Source organism: Trachypithecus francoisi, unplaced genomic scaffold, assembly GCF_009764315.1.
Source record: "Trachypithecus francoisi isolate TF-2019V2 unplaced genomic scaffold, Tfra_2.0 Contig01436, whole genome shotgun sequence".
NCBI classification, from domain to species: domain Eukaryota; kingdom Metazoa; phylum Chordata; class Mammalia; order Primates; family Cercopithecidae; genus Trachypithecus; species Trachypithecus francoisi.
The window spans coordinates 831968-849998 of record NW_022681430.1 but is presented as its reverse complement, the minus strand read 5'-3'; the positions used below and the strand labels follow the sequence as shown (position 1 = coordinate 849998).

Below are 18031 nucleotides of genomic sequence, written 5' to 3'. Positions count from 1 at the left end.
GCTCTTGTTGCCCAGGCTGGTGTGCAATGGTGCAATCTTGGCTCAATGCAACCTCTGCCTCCCGGGTTCAAGCGATTCTCCTGCCTCAGCCTCCCCAGTAGCTGGGATTACAGGCATGTGCCACCATGCCCAGCTAATTTTGTATTTTTAGTAGAGACAGGGTTTCTCTATGTTGGTCAGGCTGGTCTCGAACTCCCGACCTCAGATGATCTGCCTGCCTTGGCCTCCCAAAGTGCTGGGATTACAGGCGTGAGCCACTGTGCCTAGCATCTCCTACAGTGACTTTTAATAGTTTTGACAAAAACTTCCATGCCAATTAATAAAATGTTATACTAAATTCTTTGAATCTTCCTTTTTCATCAGACACAGCATTCCAGGGGCTCTGCCTATTTTGAAAATGTTGTGTGCTGCACTGATCCACAATCGAGTGAATATCTATCTATCTCTACCTACCTACCTACACCTCTTCCCTTCCTCCCTCTCTCCCTTCCCCTTTTCTTTTTTTCTTGCTCTTTCTCATTTTTCGAGCCAGTATCATGGAATCTGTATATGATGTTACCTTGCTTAGAGAGACTGCCTCAAATTCAGAGGAATCCATGTAACAGAAGAGTTCGTTTAGATGTAAACACCATATCAGCAGTTTGGCAATTTCTTACAAAATTAAACATATTCTTACCATACAGTCCAGCAGTTGCACTTCTTGGTATTTACCCAAAGAAGTTGAAAACATATATCCACATAAAAGCCTGCACATGGATGTTCAGAGCAGTTTTATTAATAATTGCCAAAACTTGGAAGCAACCAAGATGTAAATAAGCTGTGGTACATCCAGATAATGGAATGTTATTCAGCACTGTAAACAAATGAGCTATGAAGCCATGAAAAAACATGCAGGAACCTTAAATGCATATTACTAAGTAAAAGAAGACAATCTGAAAAGGTTTCATATGATTCCAACTATATGACATTCTGGCAAAGACAAAACTATGAAGATGGTAAAAAGATCAGTGGTTGCCAGAGGTTAAGGGGGAGGGAGGGATGAATAGATGGAGCACAGGGGATTTTTTTCTTTTTTTTTGGTGAGATGGAGATTTACTCTTGTTGCCCAGTCTGGGGTGCAATGGCTCAATCTCAGCTCACCGCATCCTCCGCCTCCCAGGTTCAAGAGATTCTCCTGCCTCAGCCTCCCAGATTACAGACATGCGCCACCATGCCCGGCTATTTTTGTATTTTTAGTAGAAACGGGGTTTCACCGTGTTGCCCAGGCTGGTCTCAAACTCCTGACCTTAGGTGATCTGCCCGCCTTGGCTTCCCAAAGTGCTGAGATTACAGGTGTGAGCCACTGCACCTGGCCGAGCACGGGGGATTTTTAAGGCAGTGAAACTATTCTATATGATACTGTAACGGTGGATACATGTTACACATTCGTCAAAACCCATGGAATATACACCAAGAGTGAACCCTAATGTAAACTGTAGACTTTGGATGATTATGATGTGTTAGAATAGGTTCATCAGTTTTAACAAATGAACTATGGTGGGGGATGTTGATAATTGGGGAAGCTATGCAAGTGTGGGACTAGGGGGCATACACGAAATCTCTGGGCCTTCCTCTCAATTTTGCTGTGAACCTAAAAAGGCTCTAAAAATATAAAGTCTTAAAAAAAACAAAGAGTAGAGCATAACATGCCCTTTCCTTGGGAAGTCACATTTATAAGAATGCAACCATTAAAACTTAGTGCAGGCCAAGTCATAAGGAATAACAGATGATCTATTTTAGTGTTACCTCATATGCCCAGCAAAGTACCATGCCATTAACATGAGAGTGCTGTTCACAGTGTACTTGTCACTGACCATACAAATCCACTTTTGGAATAATTCTTGTATTTCCACCTGTAAAATACATGTACCTTTTAATTTTTATTCTGATGGATTGGAAATAAGTATTTTTTTCCATTTTTAATTATTCAGGTTTATGATTTAAAAGCTACAAAAATATTAGCACTGTGGATTTTCTGTACTATTTTTATAACCAGTGAGCTAATTAAAATATTTGTAATGTTTCATTTTTAACTATTCAAATACAAACAGTACACAAATCATAAATACATGGGTTTAATATGTTGCTCAATGTAGTATCACAAATTCAGCGCACCCATGTAACTCGTACCTGGATCAAGACCAAAACATTACTAACACCCCAAACTACACCCTTAGGCTCCTCTCTGGTTACTATCTCTAGCCAAGGGTAATACTACTCTGATTTATAAAAATTAGAGGTAATTTGTATGGGCTCTAAATTGCTTAATATATATGAAACAGTAAAAGAATTCTATGTCTTAAAAAAAAGAAAAAAGAATTCTATCTGTAAGACTGGTAATAGTTGATAATTGGCTAGGCGCGGTGGCTCATGCCTGTAATCCCAGCACTTTCGGAGGCCGAGGCGGGCGGATCACGAGGTCAGGAGATCAAGCCCATCCTGGCTAACATGGTGAAACCCCGTGTCTACTAAAAGATACAAAAAATTAGCTGGGCAAGGTGGCGAGCGCCTGTAGTCCTAGCTACTCGGGAGTCCAAGGCAGGAGAATGGCGTGAACCTGGGAGGCGGAGCTTGCAGTGAGCCGAGAACGTGCCACTGCACTCTAGCCTGGGCAACAGAGCCAGACTCCCTCGCAAAAAAAAAAAAAAAAAAGTTGATAATTGAGAATTAAAGTTCCTAGAGGGATAGACCTTTGAAAGAATATTGTGTCTTGTTATATCTGGTATAAATCCATCTTAGCATAGATAGGATATTAGAAAAATGAAATAAGTCACACTACTCCCTCTTTAAAAATGTGGAGTCAGCCAGGCGCGGTGGCTCATGCCTGTAATCCCAGCACTTTGGGAGGCCGAGACGGGCGGATCACGAGGTCAGGAGATCGAGACCATCCTGGCTAACATGGTGAAACCCTGTCTCTACTAAAAAATACAAAAAACTAGCCGGGCGAGGTGGTGGGCGCCTGTAGTCCCAGCTACTTGGGAGGCTGAGGTAGGACAATGGCCTAAACCCCGGAGGTGGAGCTTGCAGTGAGCTGAGATCCGGCTACTGCTCTCCAGCCTGGGCGACAGAGCGGGACTCCATCTCAAGAAATAATAAAATAAAATAAATAAATACATAAATAAATAAAAAAAAATGTGGAGTCAGCCAGGTGCGGTGGCTCACGCCTGTAATCCTAGCACTTTGGGAGGCCGAGGCGGGTGGATCACAAGGTCAGGAGTTTGAGACCAGCCTGGCCAATATAGTGAAACCCCGTCTCTACTAAAAATACAAAAATTAGCTGGCATGGTGGTGCACGCCTGTAGTCCCAGTTACTTGGGAGGCCGAGGCAGAAGAATCACTTGAACTGGGAGGTGGAGGTTGCAGTGAACCAAGATCATGCCACTGCACTCCAGCCTGGGCGATACATGTGAAGCATTTTGAACTGTTCCTGGCACATAGGAAGCACTCATTAGCTGCTATGATAATCAGTGTAACAGGACCAAGGTAGTACATAATAAATTCCACAATGAATGATAAAAACAAATCTAAACCACTGGGCGTGGTGGCTCATGCCTGTAATCCCAGTACTTTGGGAGGCCAAGGAGGGTGTATCACCTGAGGTCAGGAGTTCGAGAACAGCCTGGCTAATATGATGAAACCGTGTCTCTACTAAAAATACAAAAAATTAGCTGGGCAAGGTGGCAGGCACCTGTAATCCCAGCTACTCGAGAGGCTGAGGCAGGAGAATCAGTTGAATCTGGGAGGCGGAGGTTGCAGTGAGCTGAGATCATGCCATTGCACTCCAGCCTGGGCAACAAGGGCAAAACTCCGTCTCAAAAAACAAACAAACAAGCAAAAAAAACAAAACGAAAGAAAAAAAATCTAAGCATCTCAGATAGATCACTACTTGATATTGATTACCTATTCCGTATGCCATCCTGTCTCTCTGATATCAGAGTTCCCAACCATCATGAACCAATTAGTCCCAGCACTTTGGGAGGCCAAGGTGGGTGGATCCCTTGAAGTCCAGGAGACCAGCTTGGGTGATATGGTGAAACCCTGTCTCTACAAAAGACACAGAAATTAGCTAGGGGTGGTGATCCCAGCTGCTTGGGAGGCTGAGGTGGGAGAATCGCTTGAGCCCATGAGGTGGAGGTTGTAGTGAGCAGAGATCTTGCCACTGCACTCCAGCGTTTGTGCCAGAGTGAGACCCTGTCTCAAAAAAACAAACCAACAAAACTCCCAGGTAGGTCTTTTGTAATTCTTCCTCGCTCCCAAATTCAACATGCTACCCTCCATCCCTAAGCCTGTCTAGATCTATTAACTTCATCTATATTACTTGGATGTTTAGTGGTTGAAGACTTGTGTGAACAACATTCTCATTTATCCTTTATGGGTGTTAATGTCCAGTGAGTCATTTGTACCTTAGTATTGCAGTCAGATTTGTTTTCATTGGGTATCTGGCCAGAAATCACATATAATGGGGAAAAAAATGAATTTGTTGTTTGGGAGAGAAGTAATTTTAAAATGTGGAATATTTCCTTTCTCAATTGAGATTTTTCATTGGGATGTCAGGCAGCATAACATCATTGGGGATGGGAAGAAGGGACAAAGAGACAAGTGATAGGATGTCAAAATTTATTTCATCTTTTTTAAGTGTTATATTCATCCATATAATTGTGGATGAAGCAAATTTGGGGGAAGGGTCAAGCTAGGAAGCTACCTACCATTTATTATACTTTTTGTAAGAAGACGAATTCTAGGTTCCAAATAATAAACAGTATAAAAGTCTCTTAAATTGTTTTTGGAATGCACCCCCTTTTGTAAATTATGTAAATAGTAATAGCTATGTAAATTCAGAAGAGATTTTTTTCAGCTGGGCAGAGTGGCTCACCCCTGTAATCCCAGTACTTTGGGAGGCCGAGGTGGGGATCACTTGATGTCAGGAATTCAAAACCAGCCTGGCCAACATGGCAAAACCCCATCTCTACTAAAAATACAAAAATTATCCGGGCATGGTGACAGGCACCTGTAATTCCATTTACTTGGGAGGCTGAGGCAGGAGAATTGCTTGACCCTGGGAGGTAGAGGTTGCAATGAGCCAAGATTGTGCCACTGCACTCCATCCTGAGTGACAGAGCAAGTGAGACTCCATCTCAGGAAAAAAAAAAAAAAAAAAAAAAAAAAAGATTGTTTTTGTTGAGGAGTGTAGTACAGAAGGAATCAGGGAAAAAAATAGAGCTTGAGCTGGATAATCCTTTCTAATATTTGAGTAGTGGGAAAGTGAAGAAGTTAAAGGTGTGGAGTGAGGGCATGTCTGATGCCTGAGGAAAAGTGGAAAGTAGTAGAAGATGAGATTGACCTAGTGGTATTTCGACTCTCTGGCTGAAAAGTCTGAATTATTTTCCTATGGAATAAATAATTTTCTTTTCTTTTCTTTTTTTTTCTCGAGACGGAGTCTTGCTCTGGTGCCCAGGCTGGAGAGCAGTGGCACAATCTCGGCTCATTGCAAGCTCCGCCTCTTGGGTTCACTCCATTCTCCTGCCTCAGCCTTCCGAGTAGCTGGGACTACAGGCGCTCACCACCATGCCTGGCTAATTTTTTTGTATTTTTAGTAGAGACGGGGTTTCGCTATGTTAGCTAGGATGGTCTCGATCTTCTGACCTTGTGATCTGCCTGCCTCAGCCTCCCAAAGTGCTGGGGTTACAGGTGTGAGCCACCGCGCCTGGCCTCTTTCTTTCTTTTTTTTTTTTTTTGAGATGGAGTCTCGCTCTGTCACCCAAACTGGAGTGCAGAGGCGTGATTTTGGCTCACTGCAACCTCCACCTCCTGGGTTCAAGCAATTCTCCTGCCTCAGTCTCCTGAGTAGCTGGGACTACAGGCGCCTGCCATCACGCCTGGCTAATTTTTGTATTTTTAGTAGAGATGTGGTTTCACCATGTTGGCCAGGCTGGTCTCAAACTCCTGACCTCAGGTGATCTGCCCGCCTTGGCCTCCCAAAGTGCTGGGATTAGAAACGTGAGCCACTGTGCCCGGTCAGAAATAGTTTTCTTTAATGCTTAACATAATACACTGTAAATATAACCCCAAAGTATCTTCCTTCTTCAGTATAAGCTAGTTGTGTGACATTTCACACTTTTATTTATTTACTTATTTAATTTTATTTATTTATTTTGAGACAGAGTCTTGCTCTGTCGCCCAGGCTGGAGTGCAGTGGTGTGATCTCAGCTCACTGCAAACCCTACCTCCCAGGTTGAAGCGATTCTTCTGTCTCAGCCTCCTGAGTAGCTGGAATTACAGGCATGCGCTACCATGCCCAGCTAATTTTTTGTATTTTTAGCAGAGATGAGGTTTCACCATGTTTGCCAGGCTGATCTCAAACTTCTGACCTCAAACAATCTTCCTGCCTTGGCCTCCCAAAGTGCTGAGATTACAGGTGTGAGCCACCACACCCAGCCTGTTATGCTTTTAAGAAATGGATTAAGCTCTAAATCGTTTTAAAAAATAGAACCTGGCCGGGTGTGGTGGCTCACGCCTGTCATCCCAGGGCTTTGGGAGGCTGAGGCGGGCAGATCACGAGGTCAGGAGATAGAAATACAAAAAATTAGCCAGGCGTGGTGGTGGGCGCCTGTAGTCCCAGCTACTCGGGAGGCTGAGACAGGAGAATGGCGTGAACCTGGGAGGCGGAGCTTGCTGTAAGCTGAGATCGCACCACTGCACTCCAACCTGGGCAATGAGCAAGACTCCATCTCAGAAAAAAAAAAAAAAAAAAAAAAACCGGAAACTGAGGTTTCAAATTTGAGAAACTTTCCACTCTGAAAATCATTTTACATGACAGGATCTTTAGCGATACATGGTACCACAGTCTAGCTCTATTAAACACTATAACAATACATTCTATAGGGCTGGAGTTTTAAAGAGGAAGAAAACCTTTATAGCACTGTATTATTAAGCATGGCCTGAGGTGGACCCAGTGCCTTAATCTCATTTTACTTTTGCAGTTCGTTTTGTAGATCAAAAAGATACTACATTCCCCCATCTGTAATACTGAATGAAAAGTAAATGGAGAGAGTAAGAGAAACTTTACTGAAAATTGTACAGAAACACATTCTGTAAAGTAACAGCTAGTTATATGAAATTTCTGTACATTTTTCAGGGGAATCTATGAAGAGAGAGAGAGTGTGTGTGTGTTTAGGGGGAATGTGTGTGTAGTAAGAAATTCAGAGTGACCACCGCATGGTACAGTTTTTAGTTATTTAGAATGAATAATTTTTTCTTATCTGGTGGTAAGATAAAGTACAAATGAAGATTTATAAATCAGTTTTTTAAAGTACTCTATGTCTGATATAGATAACAGGCTCCAATATAAACCCTCATAAGACTTCTGAAACATCTATTGTATCTGTTTCAGTGGCTGCCATATCCAGATAAATTTCTTTTTAAGATTGTGCTTTAGCTTGTACTTCATAAAGGTTTTTTAAAAAAATATAGTGTTTGCAGTCAAGTTGAACAGTATCTTCATATCAATTAAATAATTCCAAGAATACATAGAAAAGCTTTGTGTGAATTTTTTTTTAATTTCTAAATTCACCATTTTGATACAAATACCCATGGTTTTCTTCTGTGTTTACATGCAGCCAGGAGCTATGGGCGGAGACGAGGTAAATTTTTTTTTTTTTAATGAGATCTTTTGCTTGCCAAATTGTGAGTAAATATGAGTGTGTTTATGTGTGTGTGTATTTATACCTGTGTGTGTGTAAAACAATAATTATTGTATGGTGTGATGTTCTATCTTATTTTAGTAAAATAATTTATCACTTTCATTAAAATTACTTTTTGTCATTAGTTGGTAATTTGTTCTTTTAATTATAAAAAAGATATAGCAAAAACTATTTCTCCTTAAAGTTTTTTGTTATATAGCTTATTGTGAATAAACATGAGGAAATAAAGGCCACGCATATATATTTTTCTGCCCTGTATTCATTGTGTTCTTTTCGTACAACTTAGAAGGCAGAACTTGGTTTTGGAGGGCAATTCTTGATCTGATTAGATTGGCTGGTGAATTTTTTTCTGTTATATTCAGAGTCAGATTTATGCCGGAGGTCAATGAAGCTTAAGTTTCAGGGCCTCTCACTTGCTTAGACTCCTTCCAAAGTCTACCTAATTTTTGTATTCTTTTTCTTAAAGAGGGACCCCAAAATAGGTTTTGGGCCCCATAAAACCTGCATTCTCTCCTGGTCATACCCAAACGAAACAATACGACTTTCATTTGTGTAATGCTGTAACTGTTCTAAAGCATTTCCTATATCTGTAGTTTTTTCAAATAATTTTATGAAGTAGCTAGGAGAAGCCGGATGTAGTCGAAAGCATATGGGACTTAGGGTCAGACATGTAGGTGTAATCACTGACTTATCATTTAGATTTGGTATGCTTATCTGTAAATTATGAGGTAATAAAACCAGTCTTGTCCTACTTCAGAGTATTAGTAAAGTTCTAGTTAAAAAAAAAAAAAAAAAAGGGAAATGAAAAGCTATCCATGTAAATTAAAAGTATTCCACAAATGTAAGTTACTTTGGTGCTCATTTGCAGAAGCTGAAGGAGAAGTAGTAATTGACTTGCTGTGTGACCAAGTTAAAGCCAGAGTCAAGATCACAATCTGTGTCTTTTGGCTCTTTATTTGCTAATGTTTACCATTCATCAGGCTGTCTCTGACTTTGTAGTTGTCATGAAGAGAAGATAATGATGCTAAATTCATTGTATTTTATTATGCTATTTTAAAAAAATATTAAAAATCTTCTCTGCCTATGCTTATCCAAACAGTACTTTTATCATTTATTTCACAGCAAATATTTGTTGAATGAGTGACTATTGGCAGAAGCTAATATGTATGTACAGTGGATCATACAGTCCTTTTGCTTTTCATCATCATGTGGAAAAACATTTGTGTAAATGATTATTTTCTATCTGTGGAAATAAATATTAAATTTTATTGCCTTTTTAAATTTAAAAAAGTTAAAGCCTAGAAATAATGTTATTAAGACATATTTTGTACCATATTTGTTTCATGTTGCCAGAAAAATGATCACTGTCAGGAAAAAAAAGGAAATGGACTATTTTATATAGAAAATAGACACCATTTGGAGAATGGACAGCAGGGACTGACTTTTCCTCTTCTCACGTGCTAATCAGTCACCAGATCTTTTCAAGTTTTTCCCTCTAGTTTTCTCAGGTTTTGTCCTTCTCATTTCTGCTATTTTTATTTCTCCTGTTCCATTTCTACAGCTTCATCTTTCTGAAACACCACTTGGTCTATGTCAACCCCATTCTCAATTCTGGGTCCCCATGATCTGGCCTCTGCCTCTTTCACCAACCTCATTATCTTCATTTTTCTCACCTCATCTTCCCCTGACCAGTCTATTTGCTTTCCCACTGTCTGGCCATATAGGTCACCCTTCCTTTCATCTACGTATCTAAGGACTATCCTTATTTTACTAGTTCAAACCTTACCCTTTCCAGGAAGCCTTCCCCAGTTCCTTGCAGACCGTGTTTTCCTCTGATTCTGTTGTCTTGTATTTTTCCTGCCTTTTCTGTATGCCCTGATTCTTCAACTGGGATAAGTTCTTTGAGGATAGTTGTCTCTAGTGCCTAACACTGGGTCGTATGTATAGTTAGCACTTATTAAGTGCTTATTGATAAGGATTATTTTGAAATAACACCCTACATTTATGCAGAGCAGAAGTTGACATCATATTTTTTAAAAATTATTTTATTTTTGTAAATAATAGCATATTAATACTATACATCAAGAATATAAAGTTGCCTATAGTTTCCAAGCTTCTGAAAAAAATACTCATCCTTTTTTCATTTTACTTTCTCCCTATCTATTTGTGAGGTTGATTTTCTTGTTCTCAGAAGTCACTATCTTCTTTGTATGAGGTACTATACTAAATATTTCCTAGAATAACTTGGTCTCTGCTCTTGGTCTGCAGTTTGATAGGTATAGATGAAGAAGAGAATGATAGAGAGAGAAGCACAAATGCTAAAAGACTGAATGTTGGCTTTCTGTAATAAAAAAGAATGGACAGAAAATGTTTTGTCCATGTTTTCAATAAGTCTTTCATTTTCAAAGCTGAAAACGAAGTCGTCTTCCTTAAATGTAATGATATAACCATATGGGATGAAGCATGTCTAGATCTCATATCTAGAACGCTCATTCTCTGAAATGTGTTCATTTGAGCCAACTCTACATAATATACTTCTGATGAATTGGCAGACTTCCTCATGCTTATTTTTTCATGTGATCAGGGATTAAATTAATTTTTGATCCCTTTCCTCTAATTAACATTTAGGCTTGCCCAAAAAGCATAAAATTAAGCTTGCTGATGTATGTTACTTCCCTCTACCTATGATTAGGAATAGAACTGGAGCTATAGCTCATTTTCTACGTGTTACATAAACATGTTGGTAAACTTTTTTCTTTTTTTGAGACAGAGTCTCACTTTGTTGCCCAGGCTGGAGTGCAGTGACATAATCTTGGCTCACTGCAACCTCTGCCTAATGGGTTTAAGCAATTCTCCTGCCTCAGCCTCCCAAGTAGCTGGGACTACAAGCTTGCACCACTGTACCTGGCTAATTTTTGTATTTTTAGTAGACATGAGGTTTTACCATATTGGCTAGGCTGGTCCTGAACTCCTGGCCTCAAGCCATCCACCCATCTCCCAACGTGCTGGGATTACAGACATGAGCCACCGCACCTGGCCATGTTGGTAAATTTTCTAGGAACAGAAATAAAGGGAATGTAATGTATGTGAAAGTTTTGAGTTCTATCGGCCAGTGAACTTTTACACCTCTCCTGATAAGTGTGGAAAAGTTTCCTGGGATAAGTAGAATTTCAGGACCTATTTGGACAATGGAATAGGAATGGGAAGCAAGGCATTCTAGTACGTGTTTCTCCTTAGAAGAAAGCTTAAAGATGAGATTGCCATGACCAGATGCTTAGAGTACATATCTCTGAGTGTATGCTGTGGGGCCAGCTGGAGAGGAGAAGCTGGTAGTAAGACGATTTATGCTGCTTTAATGAATGTTTTTGAAACAGAAGGTGAAACTCCTGGACACAGACATTGTCAGGCTTTAGAAAGAGGGTTTTATGATAAAGTAATGAAAGCAGGAGATAACTTGAACATCGGCTCAAGGCTTGGATGGGGGCATTGAAGGTAGACTCTTAGCAAACCAAGTGCTTCTAGTAATATAGTTGAAGCAATAATAATGAGAAATGAGAAGAATTATATGTGAAAGAATAAGATTTGAAAATAAATGTCAGTTATATATAGTTTAAAAATACCCAATTTATATCTTTTTATTTTGTTCCAGTAGACAAACCTTGATTTCATTTGTGGAATAAGAATCACACCAAAGAATCTCATCATTTTTCTTTGGTGGTATTCTGCCTTTGATAAGCTTTAATATGTGTCCTGCTATACAACTGCCACCCCTATTAGAAACTAGTCTACCAGGTAGTGTCATTTAAGACTTTTGCCTACACATTTAATATATGCTGTGCTTTTCATTTCACATGAGAATGAATTTTTATGGTCTCCATGAAACTCTTGTCCATAAGTAGACATGGTGGCTATGCCAGTATTTTTGATGTTTAACAGAATTTCCTAGTTATAGAGCAGTAAGGAGAATATGAAAGGTCCTTTTAACAATGCAAATGAGAAAATACAACTAGTCTACCAGGTAGTGTCATTTAAGATTTTTGCCTACATATTTAATATATATTGTGCTTTTCATTTACATGAGTTTTTATGGTCTCCGTGACACTCTTGTCCATAAGTAGACATGTTGGCTATGCCAGTATTTTTGTTTTTGTTTTCTGCTTTTTGAGATGGAGTCTCGCTTCATTGCCCAGGCTTGAGTACAGTGGCGCGATCTCGGCTCACTGCAACCTCCGCTTTCCCGAGTTCAAGCAATTCTTCTGCCTCAGCCCCCCTGAGTAGCTGGGATTACAGGCACGCACCACCATGCCTGGCTAGTTTTTGTATTTTTAGTAGAGATGGGATTTCTCCTTGTTGGCCAGGCTGGTCTCGAACTCCTGACCCCAGGGGATCTGCCCACCCCAGCCTCCCAAAGTGCTGGGATTATAGGCGTGAGCCACCATACCTGGCCCATGCCAGTATTTTTGATGTTTAACAGAATTTCCTAGTTATAGATCACTAAGGAGAATATAAAAGGTCCTTTTAACAATGCAAATGGAAAAATACAAAGAATGATTAGAGTTACTGTTATAAATGTACTCCTGCATATATTTAGTTCATAAAAATATATTGATATAAATTGGTTACTTAATTGATAACAAAAGTTCTACAATCCAATCAGACAAACTTGTGTGCTGAGTTGATGTTGAGTATTTCTGTCAAAAGCCTGCTTAAGGGAAGAGAGATCAGCTATTCCAGTGAGACCATGCTAGAAGCATTCAAACCCAGTTGTATGAGCTTGCTTGTTTAAGGGTATGGATGATTCTAGAATAAAACATGGACATGAATCGGAGAATTTTCTGAATGTTCATGGTTATAATATCTGAAAATGTTACTGCTCATAGTAATAGGAAAATTTGAGCACAGACAATAGTGAGGGGAAGATGACTAGTTTTTCACTTTTATGGGAAGTTAATCTGGGAGGGACCAAAAGAAAGACTGAAGGAGGGATTTTCTGGGCCTTCCACCCAGATTTTGCTCATTAAGTGTTTTCATACCTATACTGTACTAGACTTCAGATGTGGTCTCTGACATTGCTCAATGGTCACTCTAGTAGGGAGAGAGACAATAGATAAGTGAAACTAATATTTTTATTCTTAACAGTCGTGATAAATACTAGGCAGAAAAGAATAGGGGAGTCCCTCCAAGGTAGGGAGGTCAGCTCTGAAGAGGTGATATTTAAACAAACTGAAAGGATGGAGGGACAGCTATCTAAAACTTTTTTATTATTAAGGAAATTTTCAAATATATACAAATATAGAATACTTTAATGACCACCAATATATCCATCATCAGCTTCAATTATTATCAGCATTTTGCCAGTTTTGTTTCATATATTCTCTTCCCTTTCTCCCCGGGAATATTTTATTTTTCATTTTTTTTTTGAGGCGGAGTCTCGCTCTGTCGCCCAGGCTTGAGTGCAGTGGCCAGATCTCAGCTCACTGCAAGCTCCGCCTCCCGGGTTTACGCCATTCTCCTGCCTCAGCCTCCCGAGTAGCTGGGACTACAGGCACCGCCACCTCGCCCGGCTAGTTTTTGTATTTTTAGTAGAGACGGGGTTTCACCGTGTTAGCCAGGATGGTCTCGATCTCCTGACCTCGTGATCCGCCCGTCTCGGCCTCCCAAAGTGCTGGGATTACAGGGTTGAGCCACCGCGCCTGGCCTCTCCCCGGGAATATTTTAAAGGGAATTTCAGATATTATGAGACAGATAGGTAGTTTAAAAGGGGAAGGTGGAAGGAACTGCATTTGTAAAAGGCTTGAGGCAAAGTACAGATACATGCTGCAACGTAAACCTTGAAAACATTACACTAAGTGAAAGAAGCCAATCTCAAAAGTCACATATTTGTATGATACCGTTTATATGAAGTGTCCAGAATAGACAGATTTATTGAGACAAAACGGAGATTAGTGGTTGCCTAGGGCTGAGAGGTTGGGGGAAAATGAAGAGGGACTGCTAATGGATTAAATGGATCAATTTGGATTAAATGGATCAATTGTATAATATGAGAATTATATTTTGAAAAAGTCATGTTTCTTTAAAATAAAAAGGCTTGAGGCAAGAAAGGGCTTACTTTGAGGAAGCCTAGAATGGCTGATGCTTGGTAGGTTTTGGAGGAGTATGTCTTAAGATGAGTTTGGAGGAAGGAAAGAGAATCTGATCTTGCTGGATATTAGCTCCTGGTAAGGATTTTGAACTTGGTCCGAGTACAAGAGGAAATCTTTGAAACTTTAAAGCAAGGTTAAATGATTGGATTTGTGTTTTTTAAAAGAGCACATCTAGTTGCTATTTGGAGTGGAGTGGAAAGAGAAGTGGGTTGCCTAGTTAGGAGGTGATGTTAGGCATGAGATGAGGATAGTTAGGATAGGGTGATGGCAGTGGAGTTGGAGAGAAGTGAACAAATTAAAGATGTATCTTGGAGAATGGGATCAACAGTAGCATTTAACAGGTGGTGTCAGGTTGCTGAATTAACCTTGGAGATGGATTAGAGACTTAAATGTTAGACCTAATACCATAAAAACCCTAGAAGAAAACCTAGGTAATACCATTTAGGACATGGGCATGGGCAAGGACTTCATGTCTAAAACACCAAAAGCAACGGCAGCAAAAGCAAAAATTGACAAATGGGATCTAATTAAACTAAGGAGCTTCTGCACAGCAAAAGAAACTACCATCAGAGTGAACAGGTAACCTACAGAATGGGAGAAAATTTTGCAATCTACTCATCTCACAAAGGGCTAATATCCAGAATCTACAAAGAACTCAAACAAATATACAAGAAAAAAACAAACAACCCCATCAAAAAGTGGGCAAAGGATATGAACAGACATTTCTCCAAAGAAGACATTCATACAGCCAACAGACACATGAAAAAATGCTCATCATCACTCGCCATCAGAGAAATGCAAATCAAAACCACAATGAGATACCATCTCATACCAGTTAGAATGGCAATCATTAAGAAGTCAGGAAACAACAGGTGTTGGAGAGGATGTGGAGAAATAGGAACACTTTTACACTGTTGGTGGGATTGTAAACTAGTTCAACCATTATGGAAAACAGTATGGCAATTCCTCAAGGATCTAGAACTAGATGTACCATATGACCCAGCCATCCCACTACTGGGTGTATACCCAAAGGATTATAAATCATGCTGCTATAAAGACACATGCACACTTATGTTTATTGCGGCACTATTCACAATAGCAAAGACTTGGAATCAACCCAAATGTCCATCAGTGACAGACTGGATTAAGAAAATGTGGCACATATACACCATGGAATACTATGCAGCCATAAAAAAGGATGAGTTTGCGTCCTTTGTAGGGACATGGATGCAGCTGGAAACCGTCATTCTTAGCAAACTATCACAAGAACAGAAAACCAAACACCGCATGTTCTCACTCATAGGTGGGAACTGAACAATGAGATCACTTGGACTCGGGAAGGGGAACATCACACACTGGGGCCTATCATGGGGAGGGGGTAGGGGGGAGGGATTGCATTGGGAGTTATACCTGATATAAATGATGAATTGATGGGTGCTGACGAGTTGATGGGTGCAGCACACCAACATGGCACAAGTATACATATGTGACAAGCCTGCACGTTATGCACATGTACCCTAGAACTTAAAGTATAATAATAAAAAAAAAAATTAAAAAATTAAAAAAAAAAAAAAAGAAGGAAAACTCAAAAATGATTTTGAGATTCTGGCTTGAGTGATTGGGTTAATTGTAATGCCACATATTGAAATGGGACTGGGAGATAATAAGTTTAAGGTAGATGTCAAAAGTTCACTTGTAAACACATTAAGTTTGTGATGCCTAAGAAATACCAGATATTAATATGAAGTAAATCTATATTTATGTAAGATTTCTGTGTAATAAAAGGGATTCTCCTGTCCCCAGGGATCTGAAAGCCTGTCATCTAGTTAAACTCTCTCATTATGCAAATGAGACCATAAGTGAAATGTTTTTTGTTCAAAATCACATATTGGACACTAGGCTGGAACCTATCTTGACTTCTAGGGAATATATATGTATTTTATGAGGGAGTTATGCCTCATAATTCCTTTTTCTTAAACCCCCAAAGTGACCGATTTCTGAGCTACTTGCAAGACTAAAATGAAAAGAGTCAGTCTTGGAATAGAAGTGCTGGGCCAGAGGTACCCTGGAGCTGTTGGAGTGATGGCAGAGGCCTTGGTGGGAGCTCAGAGGTGAGGTCCCAGCAGCTTTGACAGCATAGTTTGGCCAATGGACTTTTGTTTTTCCATCATTTGCTGAAGGAAAGGGAACCTTCTGGGGAGGAATTATCTTGGACAAGCCTTCCATGCTTAACTAATGCTTTGCAAGTCTTCTATTTGGCACTTTTCCTGCAAGCTCGTTTGGTTTTAAGCAAATCTCCACATTCAGAGATGATTTGTCCAATTACTGGACCAAAAACTAATTATAGATAGTAATTGAAATAGATATCAGAGAACCAGACCATTGGTGGAAAGCCAAATGGCCAACTTGCAGCATTTGAGAAACCTTTCTCCTGCTTTTATTGAAATATTGAATATACGTACTTTATGTGGCAGTATCATGGTGTTCTAAAGCAGGTTTATATTCTCCTCACATAGAAATATAATTTTTGATAAGTAATGTGGCTTGCTTAACACATTTTGGTCTTGGAAATGTTTTCCTTAAAAAAAAGAAATATGTCAGAGAGATGCTAGTTAGTGAAGCAAGACTCCTCCTGGGGCACAATTTAGGTGCAGCCTCTTAAATTTTCAGTTTCTGGTAACACATGTCCAGGAACTAAACTTTTCCCGACTTCTCAGGGATGATTTGTTTTGGAGATGGATTTCTGCCAATCAACTGAATGCATGAATACCATCCTCACAAGGGATTACTGGACAAATCAGAATACCAGTTTTCTCATGGAGCTGGATGCATATAGAAATAAAATTTCAGTAACTGACTGTCTACAAGCTCAAGAGTCACCCCTTCACAATAGCAGAGTCCTGAATTTAACAATAGTCCTTCAGGAGCTTATAATAAGAGCAGAGGGGCCAGAAGTGGTGGCTCATGCCTGTGATCCCAGCACTTTGGGAGGCCCAAGCAGGAAGATAACTAGAGCCCAGGAGTTCAAGACCAACCCGGGCAACCTGGTGAGACCCATCTCTATATTTAAAAAAAAAGAGAGAGAGAGCAGAGGGAAATAGATTATTTTCAAGCTCTGGAAATACCAGGTGAACCATTCTGTCCCCTGGAGGAATAAGCCTACATAGTATGATAAAGTTATTGTATCTCCTGTTGGTCTGCACTGGGTAAACACTACAAGCTGTTACTCTACAATTCTGTCTTTTAAATCCTTTCTACAGACTTTTTGTTCTGCCAGCACTTCAGGCAGTCACGTTACAGTAAGGATGAGTAGGTTACAGATTTTACATTCCAGTGTTGAGAATATACTTTCCTTAACTTGATTGAACTTGGATATTTCCCAGGGCTGCATATACTTCACACAAAATATCTCTCAATGACTGCCTGTAGCAGACAAATGATCTCCACCTCAGTGATTCTTAAACTTGAGTATAGGAATCACTGGGGAAATTTGTGCAAATTCAGATTTTCAAGCCTGACCCCCACAGATTCAGATTAGTAGATCTAGGGATTGGGCTCTCATACCTATATTCTTAATTATTATCCACACTTAGAGAAATATCATTTATGCATTAGTTCTTAGCAGTTTCATTTCCAAGGGTAACTTTATTTTATTGCTAAAGTCTCTAGTACTCTAAATACTAATAGTAAGACAGAGGTTTGGTTTTAAAACCTTGGGAAATTTCTTAATTACCCATAACCACTTAATAAAACTGTCCAAATTTTTACAACTCTTGATTTTGTTTTCTTTGCCAAAATACTCCGAGCTGTGGTTATGTTGACCATGCAGAAGGTTCTTTTTGTGCCAGAATGTCTTCCACATCTGCTTCTTTTCTCTTTCACTGCTCTGATTCAAGACTTCCTCATGTCTCATCTGGACAGTCACAGATTTCTTCAGACTCTCACCTCATCCACCCTCTCCCTGAGTTCAAAATGTTGGTGGAAGTAATATAAGTTATGGTAGGATTTTGGTTAGAGGACTAACATGGTCACAGATATCTTAGAGAAGTCATTCTGACAGGACAGAAGATGGATTAGGTGAGACTATCAATGGTCTGTATGGAGTTAGTGTAGTTCAAAAAAAGCTAGTATTAGAGCTGGGCACAGTGG

General features: G+C 39.8%; 1 protein-coding gene across 7 annotated transcripts in view; it reads left to right on the top strand.

Annotated features, from left to right (window-relative positions):
* CPEB3 (cytoplasmic polyadenylation element binding protein 3) overlaps positions 1–18031 on the top strand; it is a 255676-nt gene that overhangs the window by 125814 nt on the left and 111831 nt on the right. For 4 of the 7 annotated variants that reach the window (XM_033224380.1, XM_033224386.1, XM_033224343.1 and 1 more), the window contains one exon: positions 7656–7679. The exons of the other annotated variants lie outside the window; for them this stretch is intronic. In XM_033224380.1, coding sequence (XP_033080271.1) covers positions 7656–7679 — 24 coding nt within the window. The remainder of the gene's footprint in view (positions 1–7655; positions 7680–18031) is intronic. 7 annotated transcript variants of the gene reach the window in all.